The 21,157-nt window shown below is 38.8% G+C and overlaps 1 protein-coding gene and 1 long non-coding RNA gene across 3 annotated transcripts in view; one reads left to right on the top strand and one right to left on the bottom strand.

Moving 5' to 3' along the window:
• LOC148187217 (uncharacterized) overlaps positions 1–21,157 on the top strand; it is a 190,454-nt gene that overhangs the window by 14,813 nt on the left and 154,484 nt on the right. The gene's annotated exons all lie outside the window — the stretch shown is intronic.
• doc2b (double C2-like domains, beta) overlaps positions 11,311–21,157 on the bottom strand; it is a 150,039-nt gene continuing 140,192 nt past the window's right edge. For both annotated transcript variants that reach the window (XM_088088910.1, XM_042499800.2), the window contains 2 exons: positions 19,893–19,989; positions 11,311–19,214 (listed from right to left, as the gene is read on the bottom strand). In XM_088088910.1, coding sequence (XP_087945036.1) covers positions 19,081–19,214; positions 19,893–19,989 — 231 coding nt within the window. In that variant the 3' untranslated portion in view covers positions 11,311–19,080. The remainder of the gene's footprint in view (positions 19,215–19,892; positions 19,990–21,157) is intronic.

Raw genomic sequence — 21,157 nt, 5'->3', positions numbered from 1 at the left:
TTGCAATCAAATGTTAGGCAAAAAACAAACACTAAAGTTCATTTAAGCACAAGTAGTATGAAATATCAGCCTCACACTTCACCTCTTACAGAAATGTCTCTCTCCAGGTAATCTAATATCACAAACTGCTGTTCCACTCCTCATAAACATCCTCCTGCACCAAGACACAAGTGGGACAGCTGACGCCAACGAACATCTGTGAGGGTTCAGTTCTTGGACCTTAAGGGGGACACTGGAGTTGGGCCACTTTCTCATGCCGTCTTATGTGTTCTTGTGTCCTCCATAAGACATTTGATATTGTCTCTAACTGCCAAGACACGGATTCACAACAAATGACGAGTCCCAGAGTGGAGGATGAATAAAAATCCTGTCAGTTTGATCACCAGCTGAGGTTTCATCTTAGGAGACGTGACAGTCAAGAAGAAAATAAGCCCCAACATTCAGTATTTGAAATAATGCATCACGTCTCTGTAGTCTGCAGTGGACAGACACTTGACGTTTGACACACAGACACTGTCTCAAAGTACAAAGAAAAGTCCCGGAGAGCGTGGCACATTAATGCCAAGACGACTTGGGAAGAGATTTCTCCACAAGGTCACAAGTATCAGCTTGGCCTCTGTGGAACTGTCAATCACCCGCTGTTTAACTTTCCAAAATAAAAAGATAAATTCATAGGCTGACTGCAAGAAAAGTTCTGCTACAGTAAAAATCAGCGCCAAGGATATTGTTGCGTTGTTTTGTTCTGCATTATGTGGCAGTGCATTGAACATTTCTGCAAACCACATGAACAAAACAAACCCAATGATCTGAAAAAATGTTGACATTGCGTGTTTTTGCAAAGCAAATGTATATGATTATTGAAACTCTTTATATTTTAACCGCATAGTGGTTAATGTGTGGTTAGGTTTAGACTCTGCTGTAGTTTTTTTTTGGAACTTTTTACAAAAAGGTTTCGGCTTAGAAGACTAAAACAGGGTGGCACAGACACAGCTGGAGAAGCTGTTTTTTGTGGCACTATCCACAGTGGAAAAACAGGAATTTCTAAAAAACTTCCCACATTTGGTGGCTAAAAAACTGCTGGAAACACAGTGATGACTCTCTTAAAACACACATTGATATGATGCGTACAAAACATACAAATCTAATGTATGCATGGTTTGCAGATACCTATATTGGCAAAATTTTCCTCTCAGGAGTGGGCTCATGAAACCTATGTAAGATAAATATATAATATTTCCAAATAGATAAGATATTTAAAGCTCAAATAGTCCAGTCCTGGGCTGTGCAGCTAGGACCTGGACAAGCTGGAGAGTCAGGAAACCCTTGCGACTCAATGAAACTGAGCCTGAACCTGAGTAACAAAAACATATTTGCTATATTTGTGGAAACACTTCCAAAGCCCATGAGTGGCTTGTCACCACAGCACAATGCAAAGGACTACAGTGAAATTGCAGAGCTGTTCTGTCAAATAAAAAGACTCATGCTGGGACCAACTGAAAAATGTATGATTACACGAGTTTGATTCTGGCTGTAATGCTTAATCTCTGCCATCACTGTGTGGACGAGGCCAAGTGGTAGATGCCGTTGCTGCTGAGCAAAGAGGAGGCAAAGAGCTGACTTAGGCCTTTATAGTTCAAACTTGTAATGTAACACTTGGGGGAAAGTTGATATAGAGCTTTAGGAGTACGTGCAGTACCGTGCATATGCATGTGGTATTTAGAGCCCTGTTAATGTACATATCACTTAATGTTTCAGCTGGTAAAAGTGGATTAATTCATGTTCTGCTGTGAAGCCTCATCTATCTATCATATAATTTATATCAATAATCAATCATCATCATCAATAATCTGTGTTTGTAAAGTAGCTGAATTTATCAAATAAATGTAGTGGATTGAGAAGTACTAGTAGTAGTAATATTTGTGTATGACATGCAGTGGAGTAGAATTATGAAGTGAGATAAAGTACTAATAGTACTGAGTTAATACTTGAGTAAATGTACTTAGTTACCTTCCACCATATTTTTTGCAAAATTCATTACCAGTGTTTTTAAAATTATTTCTTTGTGGAGTCCTGTCTTTGCACATAGCAACATTATAGAAATACTGTGGTTACGGTAAATAAACTATGGTCGAAGTATGGTTAAATTTGCTCATCTGACACACTTGAATACAGGGTGTCGCAGGTCCTTAACACGTCTTCAGGGTCTTGGATTTTATTTTATAACATTAGGCTGTTTAAGTTTTATAATCTAGTTCCATTTTATCATTTATAACTTATTTTTGTCAAAATGAGTCAAACTCTTCTGTATAAGTCCACAAACCACAGAACCTAATAGTGTCTTTTCATTTCATACATTGCACCTACATGTACTCATTGTGAATAAGAAAACATGATTTGTCAAACATCTGTCTTAAGTGTAGGTAAAAAATAGTCTGTAAAAGGTCTTAAAAGCTAAATTTAAGTGTCTGATAGCTGTAGATGCCCTGGATTAATCTTTGGGAAAGGATTTAGTTTAAAAAAAAAGAAGAAAAAAATGTTGCAGAACATGAACTCAGCACCTTCACACTCTTACTTTTTGCCTCCAATGCAATGAATGAAACCTGCTGAGTCAGCTAATATGAACGTAATTCATCGGGATACTGGACTTCTGGAACTATTCGGGGATGGCTTTGATCTGTATTGGTTTTTAGTTGCTCTCTTTTGACACCTCCACTGCTTCTTACCAAAATTAATGAGGACAGAGCCAAACTATTACAGGAATAGAACAGGAAGTAAGGGGAGGAAAAGTCAGCATGAGTTCATTCGACTTCACAAATTTAGCATTTGGCAAAAAATGGATCCACTTTACTGGTGTATTCCATTCATTACAGTGTAACATCCTGTCTGTAGCTTATTATATCATATGCTTGTAAGGTACTCAGAGCCTGAGGACCTGATCACTCATGAGGTGTTTTTAGCAGCACACAGCAGCCTTTTCAACGTGAGTGGAGCTTTTTGCAGACTGTTTTTGGGTTGCTTTGTGCTTATCTGCTCCAGCTTCCTTCCATTTTGGAAGTCGGCCTTGAATGCTGCAACTTGAACAAAGTTAAACTCTGAGCGGAAAAGAGTCTCATGATGCTGTCAGTTTTCCCCCCAGTATTGTGTGAAGCATTAATAGAGAGAGAAAGTGAAAATCTTTGCTCTTTAACTCCAACATGCTGATGGTAACGGCAGTGTTTTTGAAGAGTATTTTCTTGTAGTTGCTCTGAAAATATCTTGAAGTGTGACGTCACATTATTCATAAAACTATAAACCCAAAGACCAAAGTGGAAATCCTGCCAGTGGACGCTCATTCCCAGACTTGGATCTGCCTCTGAGGAGCAGAATTAACACAGGAGGAGGTGGAGTGGAGCATAAAAGCACGCTGAGATGACAGCCAAAGGCAGCTGAGCGAGGGACCGTTTTTTAAATTCTGGCAGCAGTATGATGATTGCTTTACTGAGAAGTCTTAAAAGCAGATCGCAGACGCTGCAAATGACAGCTGTCTGTGTGAGGAGTTGACAGTGTGGGAAAATCTGTGTGGCTCAGGAGTGGTGCAGTTGATTCAGAGTCGGTGTACTCTGAGTTATATATTTTATGTCCCTTACCTGCAGTACAGCATAAGTATACATAAGGTGGCAGAGTGCATCAAAAAGCATAAAAAGAGAGCTTGTTTATCAAAAAAAGTGCCAGTGGAGGATCCTCCGCCCCCCGACAGAGCTCCTAGCTAAGCTAAAATCTTAGAACCAACCTAAAGTCCTAAAAATGTCCGAATCCAAGAAATGTCCTAAAATTCTATCAATGTGCTAAAATCATAGAAACGTCCTAAAATCCAAGAAATGTCCTAAAATTCCAGAAATGTGCAAAAAACATAGAAACATCCAAAAAAATCCTAAAAATGTCCTAAAATGCTAGACACATCATAAATCCTAGCAGTGTGCTAAAATCCTAGATATGTCCTAAAATCCTAGAATTGTCTAGTAATCATAGAAATGTACAAAAATCCTAGAAATGTCCTGAAATCCTAAAAACATCTTAAAGTCCTTGAAATTTCTTAAATTGCTAAGTTCATAAATTCCTACAAATGTCCAAACATCATACAATCCTAGATACATCCTAAAATCCTACAAACATGTGCAGGGCTGCTGCGACTGGCCCCTGTCCTTCTGTCATTTTGCAAAAGTGGTCCCCAAGCAAGGCAAATTGAGTCTCCGTGCTGTCGAAAATAAGGCATTACCCAACACAGAGGCGAAACATTTTCTGGAATCTGCATGAAAAGTGAACCATGTTTGGTCAGAAACTCTCTCTCACATTCGTTCCCGTCGGCCTCAGGCTCTAATCGATGCTTCCAGCAGACTGATTTCCTGCAGCTTCCAGACTCTGAGTCACCAGAGTTTCTGAGCACACTCAGCACTTTTCTAGATGCGGTTGTCCATAAAGGTGTACAAAACGACTTCACACATCAGTGGCCCCAAATGGCAGCAAGCGGTGGGGGGGGGGGGATTCTGATTACTGCAGCTCACAAAAAAATACTGTAGTGTGGCACAGTGAACGGCACAGCTGCACACTATCAATCTACTCGGCTGTTATTAGGTGCTTTATACCAAAGGAGACCACAGTGACGAGAGGTGAAACTTGGATTAGAAACTTTCATATTGAGCGCCCTACCAGTGACCATGCAACCGCCAAAATACAATGAAGAAAAGAGATTTGGGAGGTTCAGACAAAGCACATAAAGGGGGTAACACAGGTATAATCAGACCTGGTTTTAACTGCTGGACACATTTGGTCATGTGGATATACTTTGCTGCTGCCATTTTAGCTGTGGCCAAATAGTCACTGATTATAGCTCTGTGGAAGCTTTTTTCAATAAAAGCTGTCTACTTATGTTTGTTGAAATTACAATAATAGATCAAAAATTGACCTGTCACCTGTCATGATCGTACCAGACAGATTATTGGACATTTGCATAAAGGAAAACAAGTCACCCAGCATGTTATTCAGAGAAAAACTGTAACAGATCGCTAAAAAATAGCCAGGTTTGGTGGCTAAAAAGCAGCTTGTAATGCAGCGATAACTTGATGAACAACCAGTTCTGCTGTTTGTTTTTAGCAGTGGTTTGCAGCTTAGCAGGCATCTCGCTAAGGTGTCACAGCATCTACCACCCTCTCATCCTTCCAATGACAAAGTCAGCTCATATACTATCTCAATTCAGAAATGCTGATGTAATACAAATGAAATGTAAGTAATTATGGTTTTCAGAAACAATGCCATTATTTCCCTCTGGGGACTGGACTGACTTTGCTCTCAGCTCACCTGTAATATAAACTCATCACGCTGAGTTTATGCTGCCATCATGTTATTTCCTTTCAAAATGTATCACATTAACCACACATAAACATACTACAGTCCAAATTTAATGATATAAGTAAAGCTTAAGTAAACATTTCTACCTGATGGAGATGACAAATACAGTTTCTAAAAGCAGCTTCGTACTAACTCGACTGTTTCCTGATTTAGACGAAATGAACCTCAGATGGATTTCTATTAAAGTATACAATGCATGTTTAAAAACGTCACTTGTCTTCAAACATTCATATCAATCAAACGCTCGATTTTTCTTCCTCCGTCTGTCACCATGTCTGTGTGAGGTGTGATAGTGAGACCTATTGAATTTTCTCTCTTTTCAGTCATGTGTCTGTCAGTTTAATGGCAGTTTAATGACACTTTTAATAACCTATTGTCCTCGACTGGAGCATCTGTGCTACTGTATTTTGAGGGAGATTTTGGCTTGAATGCTCGATTCAAAGTGTTAGTCCATTCCACTAAATTTAACAACTGACCTTTGTGACTTCAATTGCAGTAGTTTCCAAAGTTTCTTGGTATTATTATGTGATCGCAGCCCAGTTGCCAGAAAATTGCTGGCATGGTATATTTCTGCAAACCACAAATGTGGTCTGTTTGTTCCATACCTATCATATAAACATTTTTTAGTGATATTCAGTATAAGCTGCCTTTGTCATCAGGAGAAGGAGGCATAGTGGATGGTGTGTCACCAAAGCAAGATACAGTAGTTGCCAAGCCGCAGTCATCTGCAGACCACTGTTCGATACCAACAACCCTTCGTAGCATTTCCACCTGTGTTTGTGGCTTCATATTTTTCATTTGCCAGCGGTGTTTGTGACTCCAAACTTGGTTGTTTTTAATTACTGTTCGAGTACAACAAACAACAAAATTGCTGTAGATGGTGCCAAAAAGTTTTTTTTTTTTTAATTTTTTTTTTGTTCCAAAGAAACTTCTGCGTTTTCTGCCGAGATGGTGCCTTGAAAAGCTTTTTATTTTAACATACATATTTTAACACTACACTTCTAGGCAGAATAGTGCCACAAAAATGGTTGATTTTTACAGAGACATTGCTGTATTTGCAGCCGGGATTGTGACACAGTTCGCCTAAACCTAACCACATGTTAACCACAGCATTGTTGACATGTAAAGAAATTTAAAGTTTCAACATATACACCAGATAACAAAACACAAATGTAACATATTCACGGTTTACAGAAAGGTACATTGTTAACATTGTAGTGATTACGTGGCTGACCAGAACGCGTGTTCTGAGAAGATAAACCGTAAAGATAATTAAACATATAAAGGTTGTGTTACATTGAACACCTGTAGATTTTGAACAGCTGCTAATTAGCAGGAAGAGGAATTTGTTTGGTCGCTTAATGCCATTTATCCATAATGAATGTGATTCTACCTGGGTGTCTGAATCATCAGATATTTCCCAGAAATAATGTGATCAGGTGCTGAGAGTCAGACTTGGCCTTTGCTGAAGGATTATAGGAGCCATGTGTTTCAGTCTTTGATTTAATTACACTGATCTGTGGGTTTGAGCTTTTTTCATTGCTAAGTTATTAAAAAATGAGCAGGTTTTAGTGCTGAGTGACGTCTGAATGGATTCTGAATCCATGTTTAGAAGTTTGTGTTTTGCTGCTCTCTGTCATTTAAGAGGCAGCAGAGTCTCACACACAGGCATGTTAAGTGGAGGACAGGGGTAAGCCATAATCTCTTCCCCGTGACCCAGATGAAATCCTGAGAACAACCCGGGTGTTGGCAGGTCTCAGCCCACGTCTTAGAAGTACCTCCCTCCACCAGTACACACAACTGTGATCTGTGCAAACACCCTTCTCCATGGATGAATGGACTTTGTACACCCTCAAGAACACAACATACCAAAGCCTGTTACCTAAACTGAAAGGTTGTGTAAGTGTTCGCTGCAACTTTTAATCAGCCGTCACTGTATTCAAACTGTGTAAATATCAAAATTTTCATAACGTCCACAAAAAGAATGAGTGAACTACTTTATAATATTATTATATTTTATTTTGTAGTCTAAAGGAAGATAGGTTATTTGTAATTATTACATTTCAATATTATATATTCAGAATTACAGTAGCAGTTAGAATAGCATTTATAAATATGCTGCAAGTGCTCAAAGTTGGGCTCAGTCTTCTAACTGCACAAACTTGCAGTTAATTGCTTGTTTCAGCCTCCTCTTGTTTTTTGAGGCGATGCTTCTTTGTGAGATCATGTCATTAACCCTTTGAAACCTGAGCAAATTGGCTTCATTTTTTAAAAATACACGAGAAAAAAGCACTGAGAGAATAAAGAAGCAATTAACCAAAGATTTGCAAGAAATTAGCGAAAAGTTCAAGAAAATGACAAAAAGGACAAAAAGTTAAATAATAAGAATAATTAACTATTTTATCTATTTATCTGTCTTTGTTTTTTTTTTTTACCTCTTTTTATTTGATTGTATGTTTGTTGTTTTTTTTAACCTTTTTTTTCTACATTTCAAGTAATGTTCTTGTAACTTGGAATTTCTTCTCATGTTTTTGAAATAAATAATTTGCTCAGCTTTCAAAGGATTAAATACATTTTAGGTCGTTCTTAGGAATAAATCTGTTTGTATGAGAGGTTCTTGCATGAGGCCCATTGTTCTGCTGCATTTTAATAAAACCGCATCTGGTGATATGGATGTCAAGACCCTTTAAACACTTAACACCTTTAATATCTGCCAGGATTCTCCCCTTTCAGTGTATTTTAAAATGCAATGCGCTATGTAGTCAGTGATTTCTGTGGTTGCCATGGTCACCCCCGGCATAGTGAAAACAGAAATCATGAGGTCAGATACTAACACTGTCATTAACTCACACTCAACAACGCCTGATAATGTTTCCCACGGAAATATCACACTCAACCTTTTAAGGGTATTATCAAGAAAATTACCTTATTAACCTCAGCTTCACTGTGACGCCTGTTGCATGTGTCTTGCGACGAGCTGTACTGCTCTCTTTCTGCATTTCACCTGCAGAGGCAGAGTCCTCAGAGTTCAGCTGCAGGATTCAATGAGCCACCAGAGCCACTCGTTCATCATTTCATGAATTCTCCATTTGTTAGATAGATGGCTGAAAGCTGAAATTTTCTCATTTCTGTTTTGCTCAAAGACATAAATCACAAGTTCAAAATATCCCCCAAATCCCTCTCTTGACAGCAAAGTAAATGGGTTTCTTCCGCAGTTCTGTATACATCCCTAAAAAATATCCTTCAATTGTTGGCTGTCAGACAAAGTGCCAAGAATAATTGTGCATTTTTGCGTTCGTCAGTCAAGTTGGTTGCATTGTTTTCTTCACAGATGTCTCATCATTCAATAATTGTAGAGATATTGTGAATGTGTGTTTTATGATTATATGGGCCTTGGATTTTTGCTAGGTGATTAAATGAATGAGGGGACGGACAGTCATCCTTCTTTCTAATGATGAAACATAGGAAGAACAACAAAAAGGACGAAAACTTTCTCTGCTGAAACTGTCTTTGTGGCATGTAGTGTACAGTGGGTTTATCAGTGAGTTTGTAGTTGGTGGTATTGTTGCTGAAAACAGCTGCCATGTTGTTGGAAAAAGGGCTTGTAATTGCACAGTATATGTAAAAAGAAACAAAAATCAACCCAGTTGCCAGGAAACATGTTGGTGGTGTACGTTTCTGCAAACCACAGATACATTACATTTGTTCATTACTTTACAACACATACAATACAAATTAAATGTTTTAACAATGCTGGGTGGATAACTGATCTGCTGATCTGTTTAGAGCTAACTTCATTTTTCTAACCTTAAGTCTGTATGTCCCTTTTGCTCTGTCTCCTCTTTAAATTCTGAGTTGTTTGTGTGTCTGTGAACACAGTGCAGGTGGAGCTCTCCATATATTGTTTCCTCAGCAGTATTTGTATACTCAGTATACTCAGCACCTGGTGTTCTGCTGCTCCGTCTGTGCCCAGCGTACACTCTGCACTGTGAGAGTGTAGAGCCAAATCTATTTGGCCGCCAGAAGTAAATGACTGTGTGGAGCGCCCTTCTTTTTTCATTTTTGAGAAAGACAGTTTTCACAGATGACTCCTGCATGAACAGTAGCCCATACATGACTATATTGTGTTTCGTAGTCCAAAAGCACCTGGAATCTATAACGGCTTATCCAGCATAGGGTCTGCTATTCTTGTTAGGACAATGTGACACCTAGTGGCAAAATAGGAATAGCAGTGCATTTACTTGAATAATTGGAATTAAAGAGTAACTAAACCACTTACTTTTGGCTTGAGTGCCTCCTCCCTGGAATGTGAAAAAAGTCTATAAATATAAAATATGAAAGTCCTCGCTGCACACACGAAGTAGTCGGTAAGAGGGCAGTAATGGGGCAGCGACAGGGAGGTCATTTGGTCACGAAAGGCTCCTGCTGCCATGATCAGCCAATAGCAAAATTCAATTGCAATAACCAGGTTTCAACTTTTAGAGGGCGGTCAGTATGCATATTTATACACAGTATGTGGAATTTTAACACTGTGCAGTAAAATGTCAAGAGCCCAACCTGACTTGATCAACAACACTACTAAATACCCATCTATATTGTTTTTCAACTGAAAAAAGTCTTTTGGGCATTAACTTACTATTTAAAGACAACTCTGAAGTTATCACACTACAGTCATCCAGTGGGCCGGATTGGACATTCTAGTGGGTTGGGTCTGGCCCGCAGACCATGTGTTTGACATCCCTGTGTGAGAGGATTTTAGTGCCTGAATGTCACTGACAGAGAGTGTAGACTCTTTCACTATTGTACTGAAGTGGGCTGCATTAGGGGATGAGGGCATAAAGAAATAGGCAGTCACACAGCTAATTGATTTTCCTTTGTTACCTTCCTGAGAATCCGAACTGTGCAGCCTTCTGGGTTTCTGCAAGAGTAATCTGGCAAAAAAGGCACAAAAGGGAAATCTGTACCTTCTTGAATTGTCTTGTCCCATACGGGAAGACCCCTTGCCTGTCTTTTCAACAGACCTGTACAATGCAGCTGGGCTCTGAATAGGAATAGCTCTCAGTGTAAGACAGACTAGAAGGTAGAGCACTGTAATATATATAGAGAGTTTCCAGATTCAATGTGCCTGAATTTGTGCTTATACTGCAACATTAAAAGCTTTAGCAGCTTTAGCCATCTGGTTAAAAACTTTTTTTTTTTTTTGCAAGATTTATTTTGTATAGTAATGACGAAAAATAAGGTTTGTTCAGCATCTTCAAGTTGCAAAGTTGTTTAAAGAGAAACTCTGTTGCAAATAAAGATCATTGTTCTTATCACAGGGAGCACTTGTCCCGTGCAATGTCTCAATAGCAAAGTTGTTAAGTCTGAGAAAATAACCACTGATGAAGTCAGCAGCTATTGGTATACCAACATAAACCCAGTCGCCAAAAAAAGTATTGGCACGGTATGTTCCTGCAAACCACAGATATGTTACAATTGCATGTTATTATGTAGCAGATATGTTGAAAATTTACAATCCAGCAACGCTGTGGTTAACCAGAAAATCATCTTGCCCTGTATGTGTCAGCAAAAAGAAATGTGTTTTTGTTTTTTTCTTTGCAGAATTGTTCTTAACTTCACTTATTGTCAGATTTATGAGGATGTTTTCTTAAATTTCCTATGCTTTGTCTGTTTGGATGTATTTTCTTAAGTTTAAAATTATTGCAACATACTGTATATAAACTATTTTTTGCAATAATCCAGTAGTTAGTTATTCCCCTAAAAGCATATGAGCAATAATACAGAAATAGAATCAAGGAAAGGCACAATAACCCGTCCAGTTGGCGTGGGACTAAAATATAATTGGTGACAATGCATTTATAGTCATACATTCAGCAAACCAGAAAAATGCAAACAAGTGCCTGAGTGTTAAAAAGGAAACAAAACAACAAAGGAGAGATTTTAATTCACATCAAGTCACGCTTCCAGATATTCAATACAGCAGCCAAACAGGCAATGCGATAGTGTTCAAAGGTACAAAATGTTGTCCAGAAGAAAGACTGACTTATAGCATAATCTTAGAGCATCCACAGTCATGTATTTTTTTTTATACAGAAAACAGTATCAAACATTAGGCAAAATCATCTCATGACAAAACCAAGAACATACGCATGCAGTTGTGTTTTTTTCCATAATATTGAGCTTGCATACAAAGGCAGACAGATTACAAAATCAAAATCACATGTTGGTTGTATTCATTACATATTCATCAGAGAGAGAGAGAGAGGGGATCACTGCTGTGTCAAGGATTATATTGAGATGCCAAAGAGGTTTCGCAGCCGGTTTGTGCATCACAAATCAATGTGGCTGAAGAGGCTGTTAACACTTTGAAAAAAAAAAAAAAAGGAGAAGTAAGGGCTGATGCGATGCATTAAACATTTAATTCCCCAGATTTGAAGGTGTGATACAATTTGTCAAAATCAAATTTTCTTCAGATTGAACAGAATGCAGTGTGAAAGCAATGTGATAACTCTCATAACACTATGTCAAAAATGAGGATTTGAAAGGGTCAAATAATATAACGAATGGACATTAGGGCAGTTCGTGATTATAAATAAAGATGTGATTATAAAAACAGTCACATTGAAAGGATCGACATGCTCCTAGAAACAAACATGCCCGGCCTATCACTTACAGTGACGTGAGGTAATGACAAAAAGCTGTTAGCTGAATTGCAAGCCTGACAGGAATCCTTAACGTTACGAGAGGACTATTTGTATGCCTTATTCTGTGTTGTGTTCTGTATTCATTGCACGGTGGGAGTTTACAAGAAAGGTGGGTGTTGGGGGGGCATGCAGAAAAGGTCATACTGCTTTATCAACTCATAAAATCACAAATACATGGCATGCATCCCAGCCCACTGGTCCATGAGGGCAACTAAAGTTGGGAGTTTTCAGTCCTGGTAAGTTTCCAGGGCTGCACAGGGTCTCGGGGTATCTAACTGTAACATAAAATATTAAAATAAAGAGAAAAAACTTAAATAATTCAACAGGCTAGAGGGAGTAAAAGTAAAATTTGTTATCTGACTTGAGTGACAGAGCTCATGGGTTCAACCATCTCTATTCCCAGATATGTGTGCTCCAAATACAGAGCTTGAGATTTGACGTATGAACAAGATCAACAACACACGAAGCTGCACATTCTCTACTGTGGAATAGAAGGGGTTAAACATATACATTCTGTTTGATACATTTATAGTGGAGCTTCTTACATAAAAAAAACCCTCAACAGATACATAGTAACAATATACATACACGGCTAGTATATTAAAAAATCTGCCATTCTCATCCTGGTCCATCTCAGCAAAGCTTGCATTGCACAACTGAATAATCGCAGTGACTTTCGGAAGGGGCGTGTTTGCCCTCTCAGCAGCAAACTTGAACTTCAGCAACGATAGGCTGTTGTAAACAATACATGCTTTTGATATAATTTTTTTTTTTTATATTTGACGTAAACTTTCTGTTTTGAAAATTCGGCCCTTTTGATAAGCAGCAGGTGAGTCACTTGATAATTGGGGGTACATCTGACATACTGAAAGTACAGAAGTAATGTGCTTTGTCAATAAAAGACAATCATTTAAGTTGGAATATTCCCCTAACAAAGTGGCTCGGACCGAGCCACAAAACATATTGTAGCCATGGCAACAGGGAGCGTTCGTGCTCTTGCAAAGTACAGGGAAACACTCAAACTAGCTCAAAGTGTTTTCTGTATTTTGTTTTTTAAAGGATGCATTAACACTTTGAAACATGGATCAGTTTTCTCGTGCTGCATTCACACGGCTTTCACACACCTTTCACACACTATTTATTTCCCAAGGATGTGGGAAAAGGGAAAGGCAGTTAGAGCGAGAAAGATGGTAAATCTTGCAGCACATGCTGAGGTGCTGAAATTTATTGAATGCTATCATGAAGGAGAGGTGGCTGAGAAAAAGCCACAGAGGTGAAGGTCAGAGACCCCAAAAATAAAAATAAAGGATGAATGATAATATCAGTGCAATGTCAGTATCAGCAGAAATTGGCTTTAAAATGAAATATCAGAATTGGCCAACATGCTGCTTTCTGCAGATATCACAAACCAATCCTGTTTTTATTGACAAAGTGAACATGTGCGAAACATCAGTCCTAAGTTAAATTATTTTTCATATTTTACACAATGAATGAATATTACATAGATTTAAAAGCTTTGTATTTCATGTCTTCATCTGCTGGTGGGCCATCACAATAAGAATATGCATAATATTAATATGCATAATATGTTAATTCCACTACAGAAGAAACTTGATGATTGATATTTGTATTATTGACCAATTAAATTATGTACTGGTATATTTGATATCGACCAAAACCTTCAATATCCTGCATCCCCAATAAAAATAAAGGGATGTGATGAGGCTAGGGTGAAAAGCTGCTAGGCAATGGAAACACTGATGTTTTACTTTTTGGTGATGAAAGGAGACATGGCGACATGGAGTTATTTTCCTAAAAAGACTTAAACTGTGCCAATATGACAACATTTTAGATTTGAAAGTCTCTGCTTAGGTAATTGACATTGCTAAAAACAAACAAAGATAACATCATTTGCTGTTGGCTATCTAGTATGTAGTTTCCAGAAAATATCAAATTATAAAACATGTTTTCTGATTTAAAATGTGACGTTACAAACATAGGAAGATAGCAAGTAGGCGACTCACCCATCTTTTAAGTGTTTACAATCTCCAGTCTGATCTCGAGTGCACAGCTGATAGCTATGTGGTTTGTTTATATTAAGTGACAGAGGTGTATATTGAATGGATTCAGTGTGGACAGAGAGCTCAGAGGTTACGTGATGCTGCTCGATAGTCAAAAGCCCGTTTCCTGTTAGGACACAGTGTCATTATGCACAACTCAGTAGTGGCTGCTGAATCATGTGGGGCACCTAGTGAATTTGATAAACTGGTCTGATCCAGTGTGTAGCTTAACATTAAAACTGTTTGAAAGTATTTTACCGAACCCTAGTAAATACATTTTTTTCTGTTACATCACTTTATGATAGCAATTCCATTGACCCCAGCGCAAGGGGTTTCTGTGTGCTGGTGGCAGCGGCAGCACTTAGTCTAACCAGCAAAAGAAAATTGCTGGGTTGGCTCTTTAATGAACTGAGACATTTTTCTTTATTTTAAGGTAAAACTCACTTTTAAGAATTGCCAAGACCAATTAACGGACATTGTAAAAACAAAATAAAAACATAATGGAAATTTCAAGATAAATGAAACGTATAGTGTGCACAAGATGTTTGTCAGATTTTATAATAAATTTCTCCACAATCTGTAATATGAGATTTTTGAAAAAAGTGGCAAGAAAGAATATCAGTAGCATCAATGGACATTAAATGAACCCCCAGTTATGGAATGACTCAGGTACATTTTCAGCCACATTACAGTTGAAAATGCTGCAAGTTTTTTTTTTTTTGTCGAAAGTACTTTTTCTGTAAACAATAAGCAGCACACACACACACACACACACACACACACACACACACACACACACACACAAACACACACCATAGAGCTGCCCAATCATGTGGTGTTGTTGTGGTTCGACAAGTGATTTCCAGACCAGGCGGGTCGGCCACTGAACCTCATCCTGCTGTTGATTACAGCTGCTCTCTATCAAGTGGGCTCTCTACGTTCCACACAGGCTGTGTGATGTGATCGCAGTGTGCAGTGAAACTTTCCACCTCTGTGCTGAAATTATCCACAGATCATCTGAATCATCAGGTGCATATGAGACCTTCTTTTGTATTCATAACCCTCTCCAGCTCCGGAATAATCATACAGTCAATGCTGCTATAACACCATTATGCTCTTACTGCACTTGTTGGCACCGAGTGAGAGAAATTCCTCCTTGCCTTTGCAGTCTGAACTCCTGTTCTTTAAAGCATTCACTGCAAAAATCACTGTTGACCACAGGCGGACAGCCAGCTGATTAAAACCGGCACTGTGGCCTTGTACCCATGATTCACCTGCAGTTATACTTGAATTTCTAAATGCATATCTGATTTAGCTACCTGCTGCTTTAGAGCTTTAGATAAGAAGTCTGGATGAGATGACTGAATGGACAAACGCTTGTGAAGCCTTGACATCAGAAAACCACAAAACTAGGCAGCTCTATAGATGAGAGGTTGTATAAAATCAGTGAGTAATCCATGCAGGTGGTGCTGTGACGCCCAGCATTGTCTTGTATCATTTAGTCTACACAGAGACACACAGGGAGTCAGTGTTTGTAACGTCATGAATACTAGCTGTAAGCTGGCTTGAGGAGGCAAAGTTGCCAGAAGTAATTTTTACCTTCATACATTTATGCAAACCACAGATACATTACATTTGTACATTATGTATAATGTCAACGTTTCTAAAGTGATTTAGTATATGGGCTGACTTTGTCATTGGGAGGTAGAGGAGGATGGTGGATGGGAGTGTTGGGCACCACACTCTGTACTTTTAAGACTACTGACCAAATTACATTGGTAGCTACTACAGTTGGGTCGATATCTGGTCTTGCCAGTCCGGTCCGCTGCAGGAGTTTAAACCAGTATGACTGTTTGCAATGACCTTTTGGCAATTTTAAAAAGAGCTTAAGTCATTAGTTATAATAAGCAATATGACAACACGATAAGTCTAATAATAAGGCAGCGCATGCCCTGTTTGTTTACTTTTTGGGGTGATAATAAGAGACATGGCAGAGTTGATCTCTTAAAAGGGCTAAAATTGCGCCAATACGACAACATTTTGGAGTGGAAACCAACAAAAGAACTCTCCTTGCTGGCTGCAAGCATGTGAACTGTTGTGAGATGATCTTCTGTCGGACGCTGTGTCACCATTTAATCTTGTCACTTGCTTTGATCGCAGGGAAGCTGAAAGTTTCTGCTAAGGGAAATTACCATTGTTAAAAGCAATTTTGGCCAATGTTAGTTGTTGTTAGCTATCTTGTAATTTCCAGTAAATATCACAATATTTGAAAGGTAACATTACAGATGTAGAAAGATATTCCACCCGGAATAGTGCCACCAAAAGACATTGCTGCATTTTCAGTGGCGTATTCGCCGCCATTTAGCATTTGGCATTTTAAGCCAAAATATGAACTCTTCCTAACCATAACCAAAGCTAACCACATAGTAACAACAGCTTTGCTGAAACGTAAAGTTTCAACATATCCGCTACATAGTAACAGGCAAATGTAACGCATCTGTCGTTTACGTAAACATATAATTCAGACTCATATTCTTGTAACTGGGTTGCTTGAGGAGGCACAGTTGATTTCTGTATCACACTGGCCTAACAGTTTGTTTACTGGATAGATATTTGGTAACTTATCATCCTGTAGTTTATAGATAAGTGTCAGTCCTGAAATAAATCCCCCAAGCTGAACGTATGGCTCTCAACTGCAAACGTTCGTCTCCTTACCAGCGTTAACAACCAGATTTAGTGTTGTTTTGTGTTGTAGGTATGGTTATGGTACTTTCTGCTCTCCAAGAAACAGAATGGAGCTTACTGGGAAGATGACTGAAGGCCTCAGTATACTTCAAACAAGGTACTTATTGGTGCAACAGTGTCTCAATCTGACACAGCAATACCCACTGTAGGCCACCATCAGACAGACCACAGAGGAGGCCACTGCATTGTGGCAGTGGGGTGTCGACACAGAGGGCACCATCAGAAAAGTGTGATTTTTTTTTTACTTTTGCGTGCAAATGTTATAATTCAACGAAGCACAAAGTGTGCAAGGGCACATTCTCAAAATGGGAAAGCCGTATTTCTACTGTTTGTCTCACGATTGTTGTTACATTCTTCCTTGTAATGTTAAAAGCCGCTGTGTAGTGTTCCTGGTTTAATGAGCCTACAAATTCAAAGTGAAACTCCTAAATGTTACCATTTCACCAACATCTGAAACAACCCACACCAATGCAGCCTTGTGTCTTCCAGATAATAATATACACCCATGTTGTTTATTCTTCTATGCTATTCCCTAAAACAAATGTAATATAATTGAGTAAATGTTCTTCTGTTGGCCTAATATTCAATTCAGTTTTGAAGACCACATTTACATTGTTGGGGATCCTGTATTTGCAATTAGAGTAGCACAGATTGTTATGGCATGGATCCAGAGGTAGTAGATTTGTCAGCTAGACATTCATTCTGTGAAGCTGTTTGTGCCAAATTCTTACCATACCTACTGTATGTTATATAACTTAAAAAATAGTAACATCAGATGGTTTTTGCTTCTTTTTTTGATGTCAGGAGGGAAAATTAATTATTCTCGACTTTTGTTGTATTATGGTTTCAGAATGGTGAAGACAGTTAGAGAATAGTTAGATAGAAAATAAGCTGTCGGCATTAGATCTATAATTATTTCCTGAATGATGTAAACATTTTTACATATTCTATTATCTCAGATTGCCTGCAGTTTTTGCTTAAACCTCATAAAGTTTAAATGCAGGCGCTTGCCCAGGCTCGTCCGTGTGTGTGACTTGTTAATGCAGAAGTGTTGTATGTTTTTAGTAAAAATGCACATGTCGTGACTGCATGATGTGAAGTACCAAGGAAATAAGGACCAACCAAAAGGAGACTTTTTGGTTTATACTGCACGAGTTATGTAAGAGTTTTGTAAACAGTTTGTTTTAAATATTTTTTGCTGTTGTGAAATGCGGCTCCTTTTTTACCTAAAATTATTAGGAATTTTCTTTGTTTTTGGATTCTTCGTTCACTGTTGGGGTGTGTGAGAAAACACAGTGTAACACAGGGTTAGCGCTTAATATACAATTGATCATTTTTAAGGGAGTAGTATTCCTTTAAGTTGTGTTTTTTGGAGCACAGTTTAGTTCAGAACACTATTGTATGTTCTAGTTTGTTTGAAGCATACTGAGACCATAACTTGTAGTGTATTTGAAGGAGGTAATCCCACCTGGCTGAAAGAGTCAATCTAAATGATAAATCCTTCAGATTTCTAAAACAAACTGCTTGCAGTTGACCCATGGTGTCAGAGACACTTATGTGGAGGGTGAACAACGACGGTACCTTCCTTAACCAGCAGCATTGCAATCATATTAAAGTGCAACATCTTCACTTATCCAAATGAGAACTATTCCACCAAACATTTTTGCAGACTCCAGCAGTACAAAATGTTGCTACATCCTTTGTGAGATCCTCCACTCTTTTACCACCAACATGACCGTATGCAAGCTTTGTTTGTGCTGTTTCCGGGACTGGTGAATCATTGGTAAATTACTGAGCTGCTGAAAAAGATCTCATCATATAGAAAGCATATGCTCCTTTTATCTACCCTGATCAAACAAGAAATAAGAATTATGACGCTTAAAATTCAACACTACAATCCTCATGATTCATTTTGTTGATTGAACTTCCAATTAAAGAAAAATAACTGAGCCGCCATGCAACCCCCTATTGTACATGTGAACACAAACATAAGGATATTTTTAACTGAGCCCTGTTGAGAGGAAATATATTCCCAAAGAGGTGTCACAGGTTACTGTGGCCAACATGAGGAAAATCCAGAGAAGAAGAGCTGGGAGGAGGCGTTAGGAAAATGAAGGCAGGAATCCTATCTGGTGCAGCCAAGGGAGGGACGGGAGCCGACAGATTGGACGACAGGATGAGGGTCTTCAGTCATTTAATGATCCGGGTAATTCATTGGTCAACGTGTGCCAGCGCTCTATTTTCTTGTCCTTGTTTTTAAGGCAGTCAAACCAGTGTTTGAGCCTCTCTCCATTTGCATTGATACCCAGAGATACACCACCTGAAAGAGGACAAAAGGAGAGTATCAGTCATTTACCTGACAACAGTCTCCACTCAAGGTTCATTTAGCAGCTGTTCTGATGTGTCTGCCGTGTTGCCTAGGGCAACCAATGTGATTTAAAATGATCATTAGTTGACACAATGACATATTGTGGAGTCCAGTTCTTGTTAATATTTTCAGATTTCGAATGGTTGAGGCCAGATCACCTAAGGATCTTTTGCTTTGAAGGAGCTTATCTTCTGCAATAATACAAAATCCAATGGAGAAATCCCAGTGGCTTTTTGTTGAGGGAACCAGGGTGATGTTAACTTCCGGGTCGGCAAAAGAACATCATTGCTGCACCACTCAATTGTGGCAAAACAATCTGCTGCTGATTTTTAATTGCTTTTCCAAAATGTTAATTAACTTGATTTTGAGGTTTTGAATTACTGCAACATGCTTAAAATGACATGAGTACACGATGGCAGACCAGCCAGTTGCCAGCACGGCTCAGTGCTTGTTTGTTTCCTAGCCTCCAGCCTTAGAGAGGGGCCGGGCAGATGGCAGACTCAGCTGGACAGAAGGCCAGCGGTGCTGCTGCTGCTGATGCTGATGAATAACAGTCTAGCTATTTTAGTTCATCCCACGTTGTCGTCATGTCTGATGAAAGCAGAGCTGGCACGGTTCACCTGTGCTTACCTATGAAATCGTTGGATTTTCCGATGTCATAGTCCCACACTGTCACCTCCAAGGTCTTTTTGGTGAGGTCTGCATATTTAATGTCGTAACAGAACTCCTGCAGAAAATAGCAGAAAATAAGACTCTCCAGTACGATCACATGCAATTAAATATCACATCACAAAGTATAAAACCTAAAATGTGGGATTAAAGGCTCTGTACATGTGGAAAAATGATAACTAAACACTCTTATGCATGGTGATGGGTTTGCATAATATAATTACAAATTACTTGGTCAAATTGATTCACAGAATTGTGAGCACTTCATTGAGTTTTAATTTTCTTTGTTTGTGCCCAAACCAATATGTTGACGCAGTGTTGTGTTTTCTCACTTTAGGAGGGATTTACTACAGAATAAACATTAGTCAGAAACAAACTGACTCAATGTAGTACAAGTGCAAGAGGTATCTGGATTGGATCACAGAGGAATTAAATTTAAAACAGATATCAGGGCACTTTACCAGAACGACAGTGTAATCAATAAAGTAAATGAAACAACCATTTTCTAATATCAATTTGCAGCGTACGAAGCAAGGGAATTCATTCTGCATTTCAATCTGTAGTTCAATCAGGGTTGCTGCTCCACCTTAATGAAATCAATGCCTTGATACGGAGGAAGACCCCATTGCTCGCCTCTGACAGAAAGGCCAAGAGGTGATGGAGGGATATGGCTGCAAAAAATGTCAGAGGAAATGTCAAGCCGCTGGCCTGTGGGAGTGTTTGGCCAGGGCCGTCGTATACAGGCTGGTACTTCAGAGCTGAGCTGCGCTGTGCCATGACGCACCGAGAGGCCTTGAAAACATGTTTGGCTTCCCTCTGAAAAACATTGGTGCATCCTCAGGGAGTTCAGCAATGCATTTTTGATTTCAACAGTGTTTACAATCAGTGATTTTGGTTGCAAAAGAGATGCTCATTTGTGAGACTTAGCTGATGAAAATAAGGGCTAATGAGAGCAGCATTACAGCACAGTTCTGAAATTACAACCAAATTATCTTAAGGTCACCATTTCAGACCTGCTGTAATTGATTTTTCTGGCCACTTGGGGGTCTGGGGACATACCGGCAGACAAATTATCACCTTCTAATGATGATTTGATAATTGGAAACAGTTGCCTTTTAAAAAGCAAGCAGACGCGCAGCAATTTTAAATTTCAGTTGAATTTGTTTTTCTGGCTGCAAATATAAGTGTGATATCCAATATCCTTTTAGCCTTGTTTTAGTCTCCTC

This window comes from Plectropomus leopardus, chromosome 15 (assembly GCF_026936395.1).
Source record: "Plectropomus leopardus strain MGB_pleo_1.0 chromosome 15, ASM2693639v1, whole genome shotgun sequence".
NCBI lineage: Eukaryota > Metazoa > Chordata > Actinopteri > Perciformes > Serranidae > Plectropomus > Plectropomus leopardus.
Note: the sequence above shows the minus strand (reverse complement) of the source record. Positions and strands in the feature narration are given on the sequence as shown.